Below are 20,486 nucleotides of genomic sequence, written 5' to 3'. Positions count from 1 at the left end.
CATAGTGAGTTATGGTGAGCTTGGCGAGTATGAAGATGATGCTATAGGATTGAGTCACCGCATCATTGTACGGCAAGTGACACCCAAGCCCAAACCAGCAGTTAAGCTCAAAAGTGAAGTGCACTTTGTCTGCAATACTCGGATCAAGGAAGTTTTCACTCCAGTAGATTTCCTAAGAGTACTGGAGTCCGACTTTAGTGAAAGAGTAGAAGAAGAGACACTTGTCTCTCAAGAGGATCTCAATTTTCTTACCCAGCTAAAGGAAGGCATCAAACATAAGCAGGATGGTCATTATGAGATGCCCCTCCCGTTCAAACAAGAAAGACCAAATCTTCCTAATAACAAGTCATATGCTGCGCAGCGTTTAAAGAGTCTAGAGAAGAGGCTTAAGAGAGATCAGAAGTACTGCTCAGACTATGTGAATTTCATGCAAGACATTATCACTCGTGGTGATGCAGAGAAGGTTCCAGTAGAAGCACTGGAAAACCGGCCAGCGTGGTATATTCCCCACCATGGAGTCTATCACCGACAAAAACCTGGCAAAATACGTGTGGTCTTCGATTGCTCAGCGAGGTTCCAGAACACAGCGTTGAATGGCCACCTTCTCACCGGGCCAGAACTCACAAACACTTTGGTGGGAGTACTTTGTAGATTTCGCAAAGGTCCAGTCGCGATCATGTGCGACGTGGAACGAATGTTTCATCAGTTCCATGTAAGACTTGAAGACCAAGATTATCTGAGATTCTTTTGGTGGGAGAATGGGGATCTAGAGTCACCACCATCAGTCTTTCGTATGCGAGTGCATCTGTTCGGTGCAGCTTCTTCCCCTGGTTGTGCCAATTTTGGTCTTAAACATCTAGCCACTGAAGGGCAGGAGGAATTTAGCCATGAGACAGTGAAATTCATCCAGCGAAATGTTTATGTGGATGATGGATTGGTAAGTGTCACATCCGACACTGAGGCAGTTCAGCTCATCAAGTAGGCTCGACAGCTTTGTAGCTCAGGCAAGCTCAAACTGCACAAGTTTGTCTGTAATAGCAGGAAGGTGATGGATACAATACCAGTTGAAAAGCGTTCAGAAAGTGTCAAAGAACAGGACATGACTTTAGGAGAACCGCTTATGGAAAGAGCGCTCGGAGTTCAATGGTGTGTTTTTTCTGATGATTTCCAGTTCAGAGTTACAGTCAAGGAACACCCACTGACTAGAAGAGGAGTTTTATCCACAGTGGCATCCATCTATGACCCCTTAGGGTTCGTTGCCCTTTCATTCTGTTAGGGAAACAGATCTTACAACAAATGTGCCGAGAGAACATCAGTTGGGACGAGCCACTCACAGAAGGCCTCAGAACACAATGGGAAGCGTGGCTACAAGATCTACAAAACCTGTCCCAAGTAAAGATCAGAAGGTGCTTCATTCCATTGCATTTCTCAGAAGGATCCAAGTACGAGCTTCACCACTTCTCAGACGCTAGCATCATAGGATAAGGGGAAGATTGCCAGAGTAGCAGATATTTATCCAAGTTCAGATGGAAGAGTCAGATAGGTAAAACTTCAGCTCAGTGACTCTTCATTAGACAGCCAAGGCAAACGCATTAAGAAGCCAATCTATCTAGATAGGCCTGTACAGAAGACAGTACTTTTGCTTGAGGCAGAGGAGTAATTAGTTGTTTCATAAAACACTCTGTTAAGTGTTGAAAGAAAAGTAAATCACATAGCTGTTGTGATTTGGTGGGAGTTTAACTGCCAAAATATTATTTGTCATTTAATTTATTATAATTTATTATTCATCAAACAATTGGCAAGTTGACTTTATTGATAATTTGTGTATAGTTGTCATGCAAGTTTTCTTTTCTTATTTGTGAATCGTTTGTACATGGAACAATAGGAAAGTAATTATATTGTTTGTTGCTCCGGGGACGTGTTTGAGAGTTGCACTGTTCATACTCATGCGTTCTTTACGTGGCAAGGCAAGTGCCGTCGGACATGATTGACAAGCTGAGTCTTTTGGTTGGCTGAATAAGAAGTTTCTGAAGTGACTTTTCTGCCAGCATTTGAAGCTCATTCCCCTCAGAATTATTGTGCAGTCATCGAGTTTGACGGTGACAAATTAATAAATGTCAGCTGTGTAAGAAGATTCGAGACTTGTGATGATTATCTGACGGGAGTGATAGTTAATGTTAATAAAGTTTTTGACAAAAAACGTATTCGTAAATATTTATCATGTCACTGATGGTGGAGTGGTACACTCGCCTGAGTTGTGTGCAGGCAACGTGGGTTCAGTTCCCACTCAGTGACGATGTCTATGTCTGCCCTGTGACTGGCTGGCGACCAGTTCAGGGTGTTGTGCGCCTTTCGCCCGTTGTCAGCTGGAATTGGCTCCAGCACTCTCCCGCGACCCTGTTCAGGATAAGCCGTGTGGATAATGACATGACATGACAAATATTTGTCATCTCATCAATATTTGCACAACAGAGTACTGAGTTTCGAGATCCTCACTATAATAGTTCTCAAAATTATATTTCTTATCAATTTAGGTTAGTTAAGGGATATTTTATTGACAATCTAATATCAATCTACAAAGATAGAAAAACAATTGGTGGTGGGGTGGCGCGAATCTTTTTCTTCTTGGTAGGGGCGGGCGTGAAATAATTGAGAAGCACTGCGAGTATAAGTTCGGTCGGAGAAACGTAAACGTCCCACTGCTGTTCCAGCAGCGGCTTCTCGGGGCATAAGCGGAAGTGACGCGAGAGATGACTCGCCAATGTGGCGTTAATTTAATTATTTGGTTAATTTTTTTTTATCAACCGAATTAAAATATTATATAAAATAAATATTAAAATAGAACATCCAGGTGTAAATAAAACCCACTGAGGCAAAGAAATATATATGGAAAATACGCGCTTAAAGCATGACGTCATAAGCAAGCGCGCAGCTTCCGAAGGACCTCGACCACATCCACCGACCCGTCCACACCGGAACAAAAGCAGTTCACCGCTAAATTCTTCTGATTTAGTGTGGAACTGACTGTATTTTTCTCAAAGGATGTCCAGTGCTACTCTAAAGGACTACGACATAATTCATTAAGTCTTTGTGTCCCGATAACCTCATCTTCGCGCGTTGATGCTTTTCGGCGTAGTTAGCTTAGCTTGTTAGCTAGCTAGCTGCTAACAAAAAGAGGCACATGACTCATCGCCAAGCAGAGATCAAGGGCGGATTTTTTGGAATTATCATTTGAAAATGTGTGAAAGAACGACACCTAAGTACAAAGACGAACTTTGTGGGATAAAAGAAGAGAACGAGCAACATCTTCAACTGCTGGACGAAGTTTGCAACCAGCCTCGTGTTGTGCCACTCAAAGCAGGTTTGTACACGTTTTACTCTCATTTGCTTTGTCAAGAACGACTTTCTATCGTTAAAAATATGCATCACAACATTAAGTTGTTTGGGGAAATGCGTCCAAGGTTATTGCCGTTTTATTTTTAAATATTGCTCGTCGGTTTGCTGAACATTTGTTTTTGCCAAATGAAATCAGTGCAGAAAATATATGCCAAAGAATAACCAATAAGGGGGGGGTGAATTCCATGTTTTTTGTTTTTTTTTTTATAAAATTTGAACTGATTATTTAACATTTTACATTTTCTGGTATTTATATCTTGTTCAAGCAATTCCTTCCGGAAGGAATTCTGCCTGACTCTAAAAAATCTGCACACTGGGGCGAAAACATCAATGGCGGTTGATCAATTTTAGTGGATAAAACACAAAATATTAAGTTTTTTTTTAAAATCAAGCACGTAATGGTCTTATTTATTAACTTTGTACTGGCTTCGTCGGGTGAGAGTCAATGAACCTCCGGTGGATCTGCACTGTTTTGTGCACATGTGCGTAGTTTCACCCCATCCAAACATTTAAAATACATTGAATGCATCCATCCAGGGTTGCACGGATCTCGATCAGTGAACAAGCGCATGCTGCAAGGAATGCATCTGCATCTTTAGCTTTCTATGGGCTGAAAAAGGGAGTACGCCACAACCCCATTTTCTACCAACAAGGCCAGGAACATTTAGTTCCTGGTCATAAAGTTCCTGTGTCCCAGATGGTTTGCATCTCCCCCGCAACTCATAGTTCTTGATCATTTATGCAAATGACAATGATGACGGAACAATGGGAGGTGTTGTGTTACTTTGTTACTCATTACTGACACCCTATGGCTGTTAAGCATCGTTGCAGTTCCAAAATAATTCAGTGAACTCTTAAAATATTTTGGTGTATCTTAGTCGAATTTGAATACATATTGGATAACTTTAAAATATACAGTCATTATTCAAATATGTCAACATGAAAGTCAGAGTGAAAGTGTTGTTGCTTAATGCTGATGTGTAGGGATTTTGACTCTTCAAACATAATGTTGTTTTAAAATTTATTTAAAAACAGAAATTTTATAAAAAATAAAAAGGGGAATGTTGGAATGTACTAGCAGGCTAAATGTAAATCATGCAATAAATAGCGACTCTGATGCCAGGGCCCCTTTAATTCTTTTAGGGATCCAGATTATAATGGAAGCAAAAATACCCACGATGAAACTATCCATAAATGCAAAAAGAAATACTTGTAAACATATTTCACTTGAAGGATTCCTATTCTATCAATGACATTATGTTGCGATGGCCCCCAGTGGCCCCCATTAAAAAGTTAGGGTCCCACAACAGGTGTTCCATCAGACGTGTGTGTGTGCTAACTTCAGCTCGCTTCCAGAAACGTCTGTGAGTATGTCAGGAATGAAATCTGCATCAGCCGCAACATGCTTCCTTTTTAAATGCTCGTTTATCACTGTTGTGCTGCGAAAGGGAGGTTTACACCGTAGGACGTAATTTTGTGAAATGCCCCCATGGTCCGATCCAAATCGGGGTCGCACGCATCGCTCCGTGTGCGGCAGGCACAAGTCAAGGTAGCACGGTAGGAACAATATAAGACAAAGTCGCCGCATGAACTTTGATTTGACCAAACCAAATTTGTCTTTTTGTGTCCTGCAGACGTCAGACAAAATGATCTCCGTTCTGTGAAAGAGGAGCCAGACTTGACTCACATCAAAAAGGAGGAGGTGGAGATCAACAAGTCACCAGTGAACGTTGTCCATATAAAGACTGAAGATGAAAACAAGGATGAGAGTGAGGACAATAGAGGGGTGCTTCCTTTTTAAATGCTCGTTTATCACAGCTGTGCTGCTAGAAAAGGGAGGTTTACATCGTCAAACGTAATTTTGTGAAATGTCCCCATGGTCCGGTCCAAGTTGGGGTCGCACGCATTGCTCCGTGTGCGGCAGGCATAAGTCAAGGTAGCACGGTAGAAACAATATAAGACAAAGTCGCCGCATGAGGTTTGACTTGACCAAACCAAATTTGTGTTTGTCTTTTTGTGTCCTGCAGACGTCTGTGAAAACGATCTCCGTTCTGTGAAAGAAGAGCCAGACTTGACTCATATCAAAAAGGAGGAGGAGGAGATCAACAAGTCACCACTGAACGTTGTCCCTATAAAGACTGAAGATGAAAACAAGGATGAGAGTGAGGACAACAGAGGGGCGGAGCCTCCAAGCAGCAGCTCAAGACATCACGTGACAACAGAAGGTGATGAAGACCACTGGGGGCCATCACAAGCACAAAATGAGGACACATTATCAGACACTCATGACGATGATGATGATGAAGATGATGGGCAAGCCAAAGGTGAAAGGGCATGTCACACTGACTCATTAACTTCAAAGCTGTCGTTAAAACCGCACACAAGAACACACAGCGGAGATAAACCTTTTTCCTGCTCAGTTTGTGGAAAATGCTTCTCTCGAAAGTCTTCTTTAGTAAGGCACACAAGAACGCACAGTGGAGAAAAACCTTTTCCCTGCTTGTTTTGTGACAAAAGCTTTTCTCTAAAGTCACATTTAACAAGCCACACAAGAACACACAGTGGTGAAAAACCTTTTTCCTGCTCAATTTGTGACAAAAGCTTTTCTCTAAAGTCACATTTAACAAGCCACACAAGAACACACAGTGGTGAAAAACCTTTTTCCTGCTCAGATTGTGGTAAAAGCTTCTCCGAGAATTCTAATTTCACAAGGCATGCAAGAACACACAGTGGAGTAAAACCTTTTTCTTGCTCAATTTGTGGCAAGAGTTTCTCTCAAAAGTCGCATTTAACAAGCCACACAAGAAAGCACAGTGGTGAAAAACCTTTTTCCTGCTCAGTTTGTGGAAAATGCTTCTCTCGAAAGTCTTCTTTAGTAAGGCACACAAGAACGCACAGTGGAGAAAAACCTTTTTCCTGCTTGTTTTGTGGTAAAAGCTTTTCTCTAAAATCAAATTTAACAAGCCACACAAGAACACACAGTGGTGAAAAACCTTTTTCCTGCTCAATTTGTGGCAAAAGCTTTTCTCTAAAGTCACATTTAACAAGCCACACAAGAACACACAGTGGTGAAAAACCCTTTTCCTGCTCAGATTGTGGTAAAAGCTTCTCAGAGAATTCTAATTTCACAAGGCACGCAAGAACACACAGTGGAGAAAAACCTTTTTCTTGCTCAATTTGTGGCAAGAGTTTCTCTCAAAAGTCGCATTTAACAAGCCACACAAGAAAGCACAGTGGTGAAAAACCTTTTTCCTGCTCAGTTTGTGGCAAAAGCTTTAATGTAAAGTCATTTTTAACAAATCACACAAGAACACACAGTGGTGAAAAAACCTTTAGCTGCTCAGATTGTGGTAAAAGCTTCTCCGATAATTCTAATTTCACAAGGCACGCAATAACACACAGTGGAGAAAAACCTTTTTCTTGCTCAATTTGTGGCAAGAGCTTCTCTCGAAAGTCTCATTTAGTAAGGCACACAAGAAAGCACAGTGGTAAAAAACCTTTTTCCTGCTCAGTTTGTGCCAAGAGTTTCTCTCAAAAGTTGCATTTAACAAACCACACAAGAACGCACAGTGGAGAAAAACCTTTTTCCTGCTCAGTTTGTGGCAAAAGCTTCTCTCAAAAGTTGCATTTACGAATCCACACAAGAACGCACAGTGGAGACAAGCCATTCAGTTGCAGCGTTTGTGCTAAAACATTCTTCACTAAACAGCATGCTGAGAGACACAATTGTGCTGGTGAGAATTGCAGCGATACTTGAAGATTAAAAAAAGAAGAAAAAAAATGAAAGAACCGACTCTTTGTGGTAAGATGTAAATGTGATTTTCAATAAAATATGAAATTGAATTTTGCAAAGCTCTTTTATTGACACAAAGCCAATGTGATCAGTGCCAGAAGAACCATTGTGTCTGAGTGATGATGAGTTTTTTTGTGTGTTAACATCAAACATGTAAATAAAATTTATTGCCTTTGCCTGGAATAACATTTGTTAACATTATGCTTTTCAGTTGTCTTTTTAATCGTACTTAATGGAAAAGGTGTGAGAAGAAACGGTGCTTATGAAATCGGTGCCTTCCACAATCATCAATAAAATCACTTGTTCCACTTGCTCAACTGGCCTCCATTACGCTGTGTGAAAAGGTGAAAAACAGAACTCGAAGTTGAACTATAAAAAGAACAAGAAAGAGAAACGCAAGCAGTCTCAGTTTCTCTCAAAGGTTTTGGAATGTCAGGAGTTGGCAACTTGATGACGACTGGAGTCAGCGCTGATTTTCTCGCTGTGTTAGGCTGGCTCGTATATGTATGGTCCATTGAACATAACTCAAACTCTTCAAATATCCCCTCACATTTAATATTATGCTTTCTGAATAAATTTCTGCGAAATACACTTAATGGGTTGAGCTCTATCAAGTGTTTGGGGTTTGTTGCTAAGCAGAATCTCACTTTGGAAAAAACTATCATCTTGTCAAATATACCAAATATTTTTTTTCATGCTGTATTATATTTTTTATACATTGGATTATTTATATAGTGAAATAGGAAAATATTAAAATGTAAAATTGGAAACCACCTACAGACTTAATTCAATTAACAAATATAGAAACATTTTATAAATATTGAACTAATTGAGAAGAGTCCTGATCTTGAAATAAATATTGAATTGTAAAAAATACTAAAAAATTAATTCAATAACCCGACCCTGGATGAGCGGCAGAAAATGGCTGGATGGATGGAATAATTTAAATTGCACACATTTTCAAAAGAACAAATATGTTCAGAAATATTCAAGTGTGAAATAAAAAGGTTCAAATTGTTGATCATTTTACATACTAAAACAATTGAATAAATATTGTATTATTACATAAGCAAGCTTAAATATACATTGAAATAAATGAAAAAAAAAGTCTTGTATTTTTAAATGGCCTAATATAGATATGGGAAGTAATTCTCTTTATGAAACTATGAAGGGACTGAAGCTCACAGAAGTGACCAGTCTTGGTTCTGAAGTTCCGATGTAACCAGATACTGCCCTGAGAGAAAATAGGCCTGAGCATTGTTTATGGTGGGGGCAATTCTCTCGCCAGGTCAGTGACCTTCCAGGGTATGGAAGTAATTTAAGGTGCCTTCAGTGAAGTCCTACTTTGTCCTACTTGAATGAATCCACATCAAAATACCATCATTTATGACACCACGGCTGGACAAATAATATCCAGAAACACACTTACGCACCACTGAGTGAGTGTTGGACGATATAGCTTCTCTTGAAAGGTCCGACTTGAAAATGTCTTTGCAAGTGTATCTACAAGGCGCCGCGTTCAGGACCCAGTCTCCCCAGGAGGCCTGGGTTCGAATCTCGAATTTCCCCATTGTGGGACTAAAAAAGGGAATATTATTATGATTAATTAAATCCACAGGACCTTTTCAAACTTGTCTTTATCTTCGGGTTCATTGAATACCTCGATGGCCTCGGCTCCGGCATTGGTTCGCAAAAGGGCTATTTTTCTTTCGTCCGCTCTGTTTCCGACTCCCACGTCGGCAAGGTAGGGCAGGAATTGTTGCTTGAAAGCCCGCCAACTCGCGTCCAGATTTCCCTTCATTTTTAGCGCTTCTGGTGGCCTTACGGAGTCCATCTCGCGTCAGTCCTTTTCTTGACCCGCGACCTGGTACCATGTAATGTTCTGTCTTCTAAGAAGTCACGCAGGTAACGTAATGCTGCAAGCTTGTGTGTCTTTATTTACTGACTTGCATTCTCGTCTATGTGCAGACACACTTGTTCGTCTGGTAACCATTAATTGCACTCAATCACCTTTTTAAACTTGTTTGTGAAGCTTGTATCAGGCACTTGAATAAGATATTGTAATTAACGTAGACCCACCAAATTTTATATCGATATCTATTTCAATTCCCAGACTGTTGTAAAAGCTTTCTTTGTATATAATCTAGACAGTGGCATCCTCACAGGCATTGCCCCCAGAAACAATTTTACAACGTATACATTTCGTTGTGCCGATAATCACCACAATCCAGAAGTGTTTGTTCGCAATAATGTCTGAATGATATCCAGCTAATATGGCACAATGTTAGAATTTGGCTTTGCAAGATGGGCAAATTATTCCTGAATTAAAGAAAATGTAGTTCATCGAGTTCAAATATCTAACTGTTTAGAGATTATAAATTAAGCCCTGAGCTAATGCTCCAATTTTGACCGTTTTTTGGCAAATCTTCAAAGCAAACCAAATGAAATAGTAACCATTTATGATTAAAAAAAATAAATAAATAAATAAAAATCCCAAACTAGAATTACGCAGATACCAAATGAAACCATTTTTTACAGGAAGAATAGGTGCTCTCCAAGACGTAGACAGCTCCAAGAACCGCTGCAGTCTTCACCTCCTATTGTCTCCCGAATGCCTCCCTCCACCTCCAGGCTGTGCCAACTCTGATTCTGTCAACTGGGCGAGGGTGTAGAGACAGTAAAACAATTGGGGGAGCTGTGGAGCAGAGCCCAAAATCAGTCGGGCCCCGTGTCCACAACCCATCCGGCAGAGACGCACACAGAGCTACCTCTCCCGAGTGACCCGTCTCGTGAAATTTTGAAATTTAGTCACGTTCCCAAAACCGAAGAATTTGTAGTGGGTGCTGAAGTATGATACCCTGTTAGTGACGCGGAGTATTCAACATGTAATAGACGTCTGAACCCAGCCAACCGCCTCTACACACCGTTTTACCATGGGGCCTAGATCTTTAGTATGAAGACGCGCATCAATAGTCAATGTGATTTGTGGCTCAGCGAAAGTAAACAATTCATACCATTTCTGCTGCTCAGGGACAAGGCACGCATGCGAGGCAACGCATTTTGATAAACCAAATCATATGTGCGATCATATGTACAGTGTACAATGTACTGGGTCAATTGGTGAATGGGTGGAGGTTGGAGCAGGAACAGGGCATACCCACCGCGGGAGGATGGAGAACCAGGTTTCAGAGCTGCCCTCAGATGTTTCAGTTCAGCCAGTGGAATGGAGGAGAGCACCACATATGCTCCGCGGCCCCCTGTCATGAAATGCGGTACCAGCGGGTTGGTGTCAAGAGTGCGTTGGGAGTGGGTAAGGATGGCGCCCCCTGCGCTGGTTGAGCTCTGGGCGACAAGAATGGCACCGGACCAGAGGATGGCACATTCCAGAAAGTGGCTCGGTATGGACAGCTCATCACCCAGTGACCCCGCAGCAAGAGCACACCCCACTCACAACCCCCGTCTATAACCACCCCTACATCTGTTACTGCAATCCCGACCTCGCTGACCGGCCGGGTACGGACAGCCAATCTGCTGAGTTGCCGCGTCACCCAGACCTTGCCTAGGAGCAGCAGAAGCGGAAGGCGCAGGTGCAATGGGAGCTGCATGCATTAGCTGCCCCACACCTTTTTTTTCATTTTTTTTATTTTATCATTTTTAGCCCTCTTGGCCACCTGAACCTGCAAGTACAACAATTTTTAGTAACGCTCCTTAATCCAATCCCACATTTGACGACATTATTGGATGGGTCACTGCCGGAAGTCTCACTCCATTCACGTCTCGCCCTGGCCACATAGACCAGGCCTGTCTCCTCCGCTCCCCACCTGAAAGACACAGCAACATCGGCCCCAACGGGGCCAGAAATATCTGATGCACGGCACGGCCAATCTCACCTGAGGTGTCCCCAATCAGCCGGTGACCGTCATGCTGGTCTGTAGGTCTGGCCTCGGCCTCAAGTAAGGACAGTTCCTGACAAGTACATTTTGTCCCGCATGTAACTCTGTAATCCCCTCTACGAAGAACCTACCCTTGCGTTAAGTGAGTAATTTTCATAAAAACAGCGCCACCGCCAACTTAACTGAAATTAACCTCAAGTATCACCGCTGTGGTGCCGTATATTATGGAAAAGTCTTAACAATACAACACAATTCTGCTCTATCCTGGACTGGGTGTGTGTTATCTAGTCGCGCACCCAATGTGAATATTAATAAAACCTGCGGAGCACATGAGCAGGCTAAAGCAACAACTATATCTTAATCTGTTTTCATGGAACCTAACTTAGAATATCTTATATCTCCCTCCTTGTTGAGGAGAAACTCCGGGATGGGCGTGATGCGGCGCTATTTGAAGCGTTCTCCGACCTTCTGGTCACACCGGTCACATGTCACCTCAAACCTGTGGAGAGAACTGGAGGAGTGGCACTTGCCAGTGAGAAGGGGTAAATTACCTCCCTTCTGAAACGTTCAGTTTTGCATAAATTTTGTGTAATAACGTCAATCAATCATTCACTTGATGCTTGAATTTGATTAGTCCAATCTTTCTCCAGTAACAATTTGAATATCAGTACTTGGGAGTGCAATAGGGATTCAGGTTGATCAGACCTGTCCGCCCATTGCATCCTACGTGGTGTTAGGGCTTGCCGGTGCCCTCAATCAGGTTTCTTTCCTGAGGCCCGTCCCTTAAACATTCACTCAAACCACTTAGACATACAAACACTTTTTCTGTCACACTTTCATTCACCAAAAAGATACTTTCCAATTCCACACAGAGACCCCTCCCTTGGCGCGTCCGCCTTGATTACACTGAGATTTGTGCTGGCAGAACCTTAATTTTGCCTCAATTTAGCCAGCGTATGCCAAAATTTACAACTGTGTGTTTGTGGATTTTCCCATTCAGTCCCCGTGAGGTCGCTTCTCCTGTATCTCCAGGACGTAGCTGATGATACTGCACCTGTGACGTCAAACAGCTCATAGATGCGGATGTTAGCAGTCTGGCATTTATGGAATGCTGTCATATCCCTTAAAATTTGTCATGTCAGAGTTCGCGTCGTACAGTCATAAAACGTCTGTCGTCTACCTTTGTCACATTTAATACACATCAGTTAATAAATCATCTTCAGACCTATTTAATCCAACTTTATATTTGGTAAACCAATCTCCAATTGCTAGATATTTCCTGTTCCAAGGATTTTCTTTCAACATGTTCATAGAATATTTCACTTAAAACCTATCCCAAAATCATACTCCCTTTGCTTAAAAATTTACATTTTAATAAGATTGTCGCCGTTCTGCTGTTCTTTAGGTGTCTCTTGTATGTTTTAGTGTTTGTTTATTTCTAATTTCCTGCAAATTTTATTCATCTTCTATTAATTACTTTATTACCTAATATTGAAAGTGGAATGCGCTATATCAATTAAGTTGTATGTTCTTTATGTCCAAAAATGTTAAATCCCACTGTGCGTTTGTGGATTTTCCCATTCAGTCCCCGTGAAATCGTTTCTCCTGTTCCTCCTGGACGTAGCTGACGATCCTGCACCTGTGACGTCAAACAGCTCATAGATGCGGATGTTAGTCTGGTATTTATGGAATGCTGTCTTGTCCCTTAAAAGTTGTCATGTCAGGGCTGGTGTCGCATAGTCATAAAACATCTGTCGTCCACCTTTGTTACATTTGATACACATCAGTTCATAAATCAGCTGCCAAACTATTTAATCCAACTTTATACTTGGCAAACCTCTCATCAATTGCGAGACATCTCCTGTTCTAAAGACTTTCTTTAAACATGATCAGAAAATGTTTCAAGTAAAACCTTTCCCAAAAACCTAATCCTTTTGTGTCATGGTCCGTTTTGTCCTGTCATGTTTTTTTTTTGTGTTTGCCCAGCTGGAGTGGGGGCGTTTCCTTCCAGCACTTGTTCCTGTTCATGTCATCATGGCTGGAGAGATGCGCCCACCAGCCACGCACCTGTCACTCGTCAAGTCATTGATTACTGCACTATTTAAACACTCCACGCTGACTACTCAGCGTCGGAATATTCCTCTTGCTCATGCCCCAAGTTGTGAATTCTAGACACCTCGTTAGTGCATTCCGTGTAACTTGTTCCCGTTCATTGTTAGTGTTTCCGTTTTCTTTTATTGATTTTCTCGGTTGAGCTCGCTCATCAATTGGTTTTCCTTGCCCTTCTGTGGTAAGTGATTTTTGTTCATTTTGTTCCTTGCCTTTTGCAAGCCTTTTTCGTTCCCGTCGCTATTCCCCTGGTGTCAGTTTTTCCACTCGCGTCTTTAGTTGCACTTTGTCGGTATTGCGTATGATTTTATATATATATAGTGTTCCTGTTTTTGTAAAAATAAATATCTTTGTTAAAATTCATCTCTCTGTGTCTGCGCTTGAAGAGTCCTGATCCTATTTTCCAGCTGTGATGGAAAATACCATAACTAAATATTCCGACCATGGACTCTGCGGACACAGAGAAGATTTACAAGGCTCTGGCCAGCCAAGGACGATTGGTGGGACAGCAGGAGACTGAGCTTGCGGACCCCCGCAACGCAGTTGGCCAGCTGGCCCACCGTTTTGAGAATTTCGATGCCCGCATAGGTAGCCTGCTGTCACACACTGTCTCGGGTTCCGACCCGATTGCCTTTTCGACCGGAGCTCTCCCGCCAGGCTACCACAGTCGCGAGCCAAATTTACCTCACCCCTCCCATTATGGGGGGGAACCTGGCCTTTGTGGGTAGTTTATTCATTAATGTAGGTTAAATTTCGATCAAGAGCCCCTCACGTATGTTCATGACAGCACCAAGGTAGCATTTATGATGAGTCTATTGACTGGCCAAGCTAGTGCTTGGGCCATGGCTGTGAGCAATGCCCGACCAGACCTCCGGTCTTCTTTCCCTGCTTTCTTGGCTGAGTTTCAGCGGGCATTCCATCACACAGTTGAGGGAAAGGAGGCTGGAGGTGAACTGTTAGATTGCACTCAGGGCAGCTGATCGGTGGCCGACTATTCCATTTCTTTACGCATTTGCACGGCGGAAAGTGGTTTTGATGACTGTGCCTTACGAACCGTGTTCCGCCGAGGAAAGGATGAGCTCGCCGTCCGCGAGGTTACGGCATCACTGGAGGAGCTCATCAGCCTGTCGATCCGTCTGGACAAACGCCTGAGAGAGAGAATCTGAGAGAGAGAACCGAGAGAGAGGAGCAGAGCAGCTTCACACTGAGCCAGCGCACCCCCGGGTCCTAGTGCCTCTTCCTTCTGATGAACCTATGCAGCTGGTAGGAGGTCGGCTGGATGCGGTGGAACGACAGCGATGGCTCAGGTCGGGGTCTTGCTTCTACTGCGGCTTACTGGGCCACCGGGTGTCTTCATGTCCGACACGACCCTCACGCCGGGCACCACCACAGAAGCAAGGATAATTCTGTAAGTCGGCTATCCGCCACCTCGAGCACCCCGACTCCGGGGAAGAGAACTCAAGCCTCGAGGTCAGAGGACAAATGGACATACGACCTGGGGACACTAAAAGACTTGAGATGGACTGGGAAATTATTGGACTAAGTACTAGTATCCACATTCGTGCCCTCGTTGATTCGGGAGCGGATGATTGTTTCATTGACCCCGGGTTGGTCGCTAAATTAGGTTGCTCGGTCAGAGAATTAGGAAAACCCGAGAGAGTTTGCGATCTCGACGGGCGACTCCTGGCGGATATTAAACGGGTAACGCAACCGTTAACCTTAAAATTATCAAGTAACCACGTAGAGAAATGGTCCTTTTTTTGTCATGCCCTCCAGAGCAGCCCCGATTGTTCTTGGGTTACCCTGGTTGAGGTCTCACAAACCGGTAACAGATTGGGGTAGGCTGTCTTTTGAAAATTGGAGCCCTTATTGTTATGCCCATTGTTTACGCTCAGTGGAAGAAGGACTAAGTACCCGTGCCACGCCACTTGAAATTATTTGCTTAGATAATGTTCCTGAAGTTTATCATGACCTCCGCTCCGTTTTCAGCAAAGATAGGGCTCAATCCTAACCCCCGCACCTTCCATATGATTGCGCCGTCGAGCTCCTTCCGAACTCGACCCTTCCTTCTGCTCGCCTGTATAAGTATCCCAGCCCGAGCAAACAGCAATGAAAGAATATATCACCAACTCCCTTGCGGTGGGATTGATTCAGCCTTCAAAATCCCCAGTGGGATATGGATTTTTCTTTGTAGAAAAGAAGGATAAGACATTACGCCCTTGTGTGGACTACAAGAGTCTGAACGATATCACATCGCGGTTAAAAATCGCTATCCACTTGCGGTGCTGGACTCTGCTTTTGCTCCGTTGCAATCAGCAACAGTGTTTTCCAAATTAGATTTACAAAGTGCTTACCATTTGGTGAGAATAAGCGAGGGGGATAAATGGAAGACAGCCTTCAAGACGTCCTTTAGGCATTTTGAATATTTGGTAATGCCTTTCGGATTGACCAATGCCCCCGCAGTTTTTCAGAGCCTAATCAATGACGTCTTAAGAGATATGTTGAACGTCTGTTGTTTTGTTTCTCTTGATGACATTTTAATCCTCTTGAATTCCGTGGAGAACACCAACGACACGTCCGGGCCATCTTGCAACGTTTACTTGAAAACAAGTTGTACGTCAAGGTGGAGAAGTGTGAGTTACACAAGAATTAGGCCGATCCGGCCAAGACCCGCGCTGTGGTAGATTGGCCGACACCCACTAACCCTAAACAGCTGCAGCGTTTCCTGGGTTTCGCGAATTTTTACCGCCGCTTTATTTAGAATTACAGTCACCAAGCATTACCCCTCACTCGTCTCACATCCGTCAAGACAATCAGCCGCGCGGGGAGTACGACAGCCTCTTTACAGGGGCCAAGTTCTCCGCAGCCACAGCATGGAGGTAAAAATACAATTACTATCGGGAAAAATATTTGACGGGTTATTGTCTTATTTATTTCCATCCATTTAAACTCAAAATATCAAAAGGAAAACGCATAAGAATGGCGAGACCCACTATAGCAATTTTAGTTTCCATTCATCAGCCATTTGTGTTTGAATTAGATTTGCGCTAACACGCAGCTGTTTATCCTAGCACAGAATGTGCCCTGTATAAATTCCATGTACCTCCTGCAATGTGCTCCCCAATTACTGATATTAATGAATAATATACGAATCACCCTCCACATTAACATGATAAAACGCACTGAAACGGTCATGAACTAATGTACTGAAGTACATAAATCTGCATGTTACCCATAACACCAGGATTTCTGACTAATATTTGCATCTTTTTTACCCATTTTTTCTTCCTTTATTTTTGCATGCATTTTTATTTATTTAATACAGGACCATCGTGGAAAAGCTCGAGCTGCAGGGCAAAGTGATGCCCCTGCAGGCAAAAAAAAAATGGGATAATTTAAAAATGAAGTATAAAGTATGGAAGTCCACATTTCTTTTTCTTGTGTGTGAAAATGAAGATATAATTGTTTTATCTTTTTGCTTCTTTTCATATAAAGGATTGCAAAAACCCAGGGACTGGCGAAGGGTGGCAGGGAGAGCTACTGCCGATACTTGGCCCTGGTTCGACCTCATGGATGGAGTGCTCGGACAGAGTCCATCACCCCCCCTGTCCTAATTGCCTCCATCCCTGAGGAAAGACCAGGGCCAAGTCGGGCCAGGGTGACGCAAGAGGAGGAGGAGGAGGAAGAAGAAGAAGAAGTCGTAGAAGAGGAAGAAGAGCGAGGCCAACAGCCGGAGCAACGACTGAGAGGGAGAAAGCGAAGGAGAGAGGATGAATTGATTGAACTATACAGACATGATTTAGCAATGCGGAGACAGGAATTGGAGAGACAGAGGTTGGCAGAGGAGGGAAGGGCAACTGAGAGGAGGGAGACATTTGAAAGGTTTTTCAGTTTGATGGAAAAGTTGATAGATCAAAATAAAAAATGAGTGAAATATGCTTGGTGTTCAAGACTGAAATTTAGATAACATTCATTTAAGAGTAAACAAAAACCGGGGTACTTTCAAAACAGATGAACTAGTTCGTATCCCAGTCACATCTTGAGATCAGCTTCTTCAGACAAAAGTGAAAAAGCCCAGGTTTGTGAAAGACCAAAACATTTACAATAATATGAAGACTCCATGTCCGTTTTGCTTACAAACTTAATTTATTGAAAAACTGGTGGACAAACAAGACATACATTTAGTACATTATAATTCACAGTAACTATTTACAGAAAATAAAAAAGCATTCCCCAGTTCATAACTGTTGCAGGATAAACCTGAGTGTGTCAGTGCTGTTTTGCCAATTTTCGCCTGAGCAGGGACTCATTTGGAGCATGGATGGAACCTTTCTTCCAGGACCCATGACATGGATGGGGCACGAGCAAGAGTCCTGATCTTCCTCTCGTGACTTGAAGTGGGGCATCATACCGGTTGCAGTGTCCACTACATCATCCATTACGTGGGGGTTTGCAGGGGTGGCTGGGGCAATCGATGGCTGCCATGTCACTCCAAAAGATGGGATAGATTTATTAACCATTCATTACATTGTATATGAATCTATTTTTCCATCTTCTCATATTTTGCCATGTTTGTGTGTCTGTGCTCTTTGATGATTCAGTTAAAGATTATTTTGTGCCAAAGGTGTGGTGCACCTCCAGGGTGTGGAAAAAGATGGCCCGGAATCTCACCTTCATCATTCCAAAGGCACGCTCAATAATAGAGCGTGCCTTGGAATGATGAATGTTGAAGCGCCGGGCCCACACGCCCTGCACCGGCCGCTTGTAAGGAGTGATGAGGGGGAGTGGTCGCTGGAGGCACGGATACCCTCCATCTGCCAAGATGAAGTGCCCTGGAGGAGGATACAACCCTCTTTGGTAAAGGGGGCTGTGCCGGAGGACCCTGGAGTCGTGGACTGATCCAGGCCAACCCATGTAGATGTCCAGAAAGCGACCCTGATGGTCACACACAGCTTGCATGATTATGCTGCTGAAAAGCTCGCGGTTCTTATAAGTCGTGACCATCAGGGCCACTTGGAGGCTTGATTCGGACATGACAACCATCTATTGCTCCAGCAGCTCTTGCAAATGCATGGTGCCTCGCCAGTCCTGCAAATCCCTGGGTCACTGCCTGAAGGTCTCCTGCAGTGTTGGGGAAGTGGATGACTCTGTGGCGAAGAGCCACCACTTCCCCAGTGACCCGGTGGATGATGTAGTGGGCAGTGGACCGCGGCATCCCAAATGCTCGTGCCACCACCCGATATGATGCCCCACTCGCCAGCCAGAAGAGAAAGACAAGGACCTCTATCTCGACACCCCATCCATGTTGTCGGTCATGGTCCAGGAGGTTCAGCAACACTCTGAATGAGTCCCTGCTCAGGCGAAAGTCTATTTGGAGATCCTCTCCATTGAAAAAACGATCCAACGCTGGCACACCCAGGTTTATCCTGCAGTATGGACTTCTTGGCTGTTTATGTTTTGAATAAAAAAAACATGAACGCATTAATTATTGTACTTGTTTCGTTTGCTTGCATCATTCCTACAGTATCACCAACTTAATTTTAATAACTCTGGCCCTAAACTCTCTAGTGGTATTCTGGTGTTTTGCCATATGTACAAACTAATCACGGGGACAATAAAGCCGTCACAAGTATCTAAATTCATAAAAACTCTTTCAGAATGTAGATAATTATATCATTTCCATTCGATATTTGTTCTATTATGAAGTTAACACATGTACTACTGAAGTTGTACTGCTGATGTTTTTAGTTCATCTGTAACAATCACGTTATAACCCTATTGACCTGTCAATGTTGGTAATAGTGTGAAAATGCTGATAGACGGATTTAGAACTTACTTCATTCCTTCGATAAAGGACAACTCTGCGATGGGAAAGCGTGATCCTCTTCTCCTCAAGAACAAAATGGAAATAAACTAAAAAGTGAAATAAAATGAAGAAAAGTTCGGGTTCCATCGTTTAAAATTAAATAATACAAATGTTTTGCTAAGCCGATGCCTTCGGTCTGGCGCTCGTCGCTGATTATCCATTGATTATCCAAGCCGTTTATAAATCCACCGCAAATACTGCGTCGAACAGAGGAGCAAAGTATATGGGGGCGTAACGTAAATGTTGCGCCAAGCGGCCTTGGCTCCATGGAAACGAAGACCAATTCCAAGGCTGGATTCGAAGGTCGCACGTGACAGCCGTGAATTTGGACACCACGCGCGGTCGTGGCGCGCCGAAAGTGACGTCATGCGGCCGAAAAAGCAGCCTTCGGAGGTCGCAGCCTGTTAATTTGGACACGGCCGTTCGAAAATCTGAAATATATTCTTGCTTTTTTTAAACCACAATGGCCGAAGGAGGGAAAAGTGTGGATTTAATTTCAGATCCACTTGCAAGGACATTTTCAAGTCGGACCTTTCAAGAGAAGCTATATCGTCCAACACTCACTCAGTGGTGCGTAAGTGTGTTTCTGGATATTATTTGTCCAGCCGTGGTGCCATAAATGATGGTATATTGATGGGGATTCATTCAAGTAGGAGAAAGTAGGACTTCACTGAAGGCACCTTAAATTACTTCCATACCCTGGAAGGTCACTGACCTGGCGAGAGAATTGCCCCCACCATAAACAATGCTCAGGCCTATTTTCTCTCAGGGCAGTATCTGGTTACATCGGAACTTCAGAACCAAGACTGGTCACGACTGTGAGCTCCAGTCCCTTCATAGTTTCATAAAGAGAATTACTTCCCAGATCTATATTAGGCCATTTAAAAATACATGACTTTTTTTTATTTCAATGTATATTTAAGCTTGCTGATGTAATACTACAATATTTATTCAATTATTTTAATATGCAAAATTATATCAATTAATTTAAACCTTTTTATTTCACACTTGAATATTTCTTAACAAATTTGTTCATTTGAATATGTATGCAATTTAAATTATTCCATCCATCCAGCCATTTTCTGCCGCTCATCCGGGGTCGGGTTATTGAATTTATTTAATAGATAAGTATTTTTTCTAATTCAATATTTATTTCACGATTAGGACTCTTTTGAATTAGTTCAATATTTATAAAATGTTTCTATATTTCTTATTAATTGAATCAAGTCTGTATGTGGTTGCCAATTTTAAATTTTAATATTTCCCTATATCAATATATAAATAATCCAATGTATAAAAAATATAATAGAGCATGAAAAAAAATATTTGGTAGATTTGACAAAATGAGTTTTTCCAAAGTGAGATTCTGCTTAGCAACAAACCCCAAACGCTTGATAGAGCTCAACCTAGAAAGTGGTTTTAGCTCGTC

The 20,486-nt window shown here is 42.7% G+C and overlaps 2 protein-coding genes across 2 annotated transcripts in view; one reads left to right on the top strand and one right to left on the bottom strand.

Moving 5' to 3' along the window:
• The window catches only part of LOC148342466 (uncharacterized), a 90,896-nt gene extending 83,535 nt beyond the window's left edge, over positions 1 to 7,361 (top strand). Inside the window, exon 3 of the mRNA XM_088286388.1 lies at positions 5,817 to 7,361. Coding sequence (XP_088142514.1) covers positions 5,817 to 7,153 — 1,337 coding nt within the window. The 3' untranslated portion in view covers positions 7,154 to 7,361. The remainder of the gene's footprint in view (positions 1 to 5,816) is intronic.
• The window catches only part of LOC148342459 (uncharacterized), a 299,864-nt gene that overhangs the window by 111,155 nt on the left and 168,223 nt on the right, over positions 1 to 20,486 (bottom strand). The gene's annotated exons all lie outside the window — the stretch shown is intronic.

This window comes from Idiotropiscis lumnitzeri, chromosome 2 (genome assembly GCF_059441095.1).
Source record: "Idiotropiscis lumnitzeri isolate Australia: NSW breed Sydney's pygmy pipehorse chromosome 2, RoL_Ilum_1.0, whole genome shotgun sequence".
NCBI lineage: Eukaryota > Metazoa > Chordata > Actinopteri > Syngnathiformes > Syngnathidae > Idiotropiscis > Idiotropiscis lumnitzeri.
This window is presented reverse-complemented; position numbering and strand designations above follow the sequence as displayed.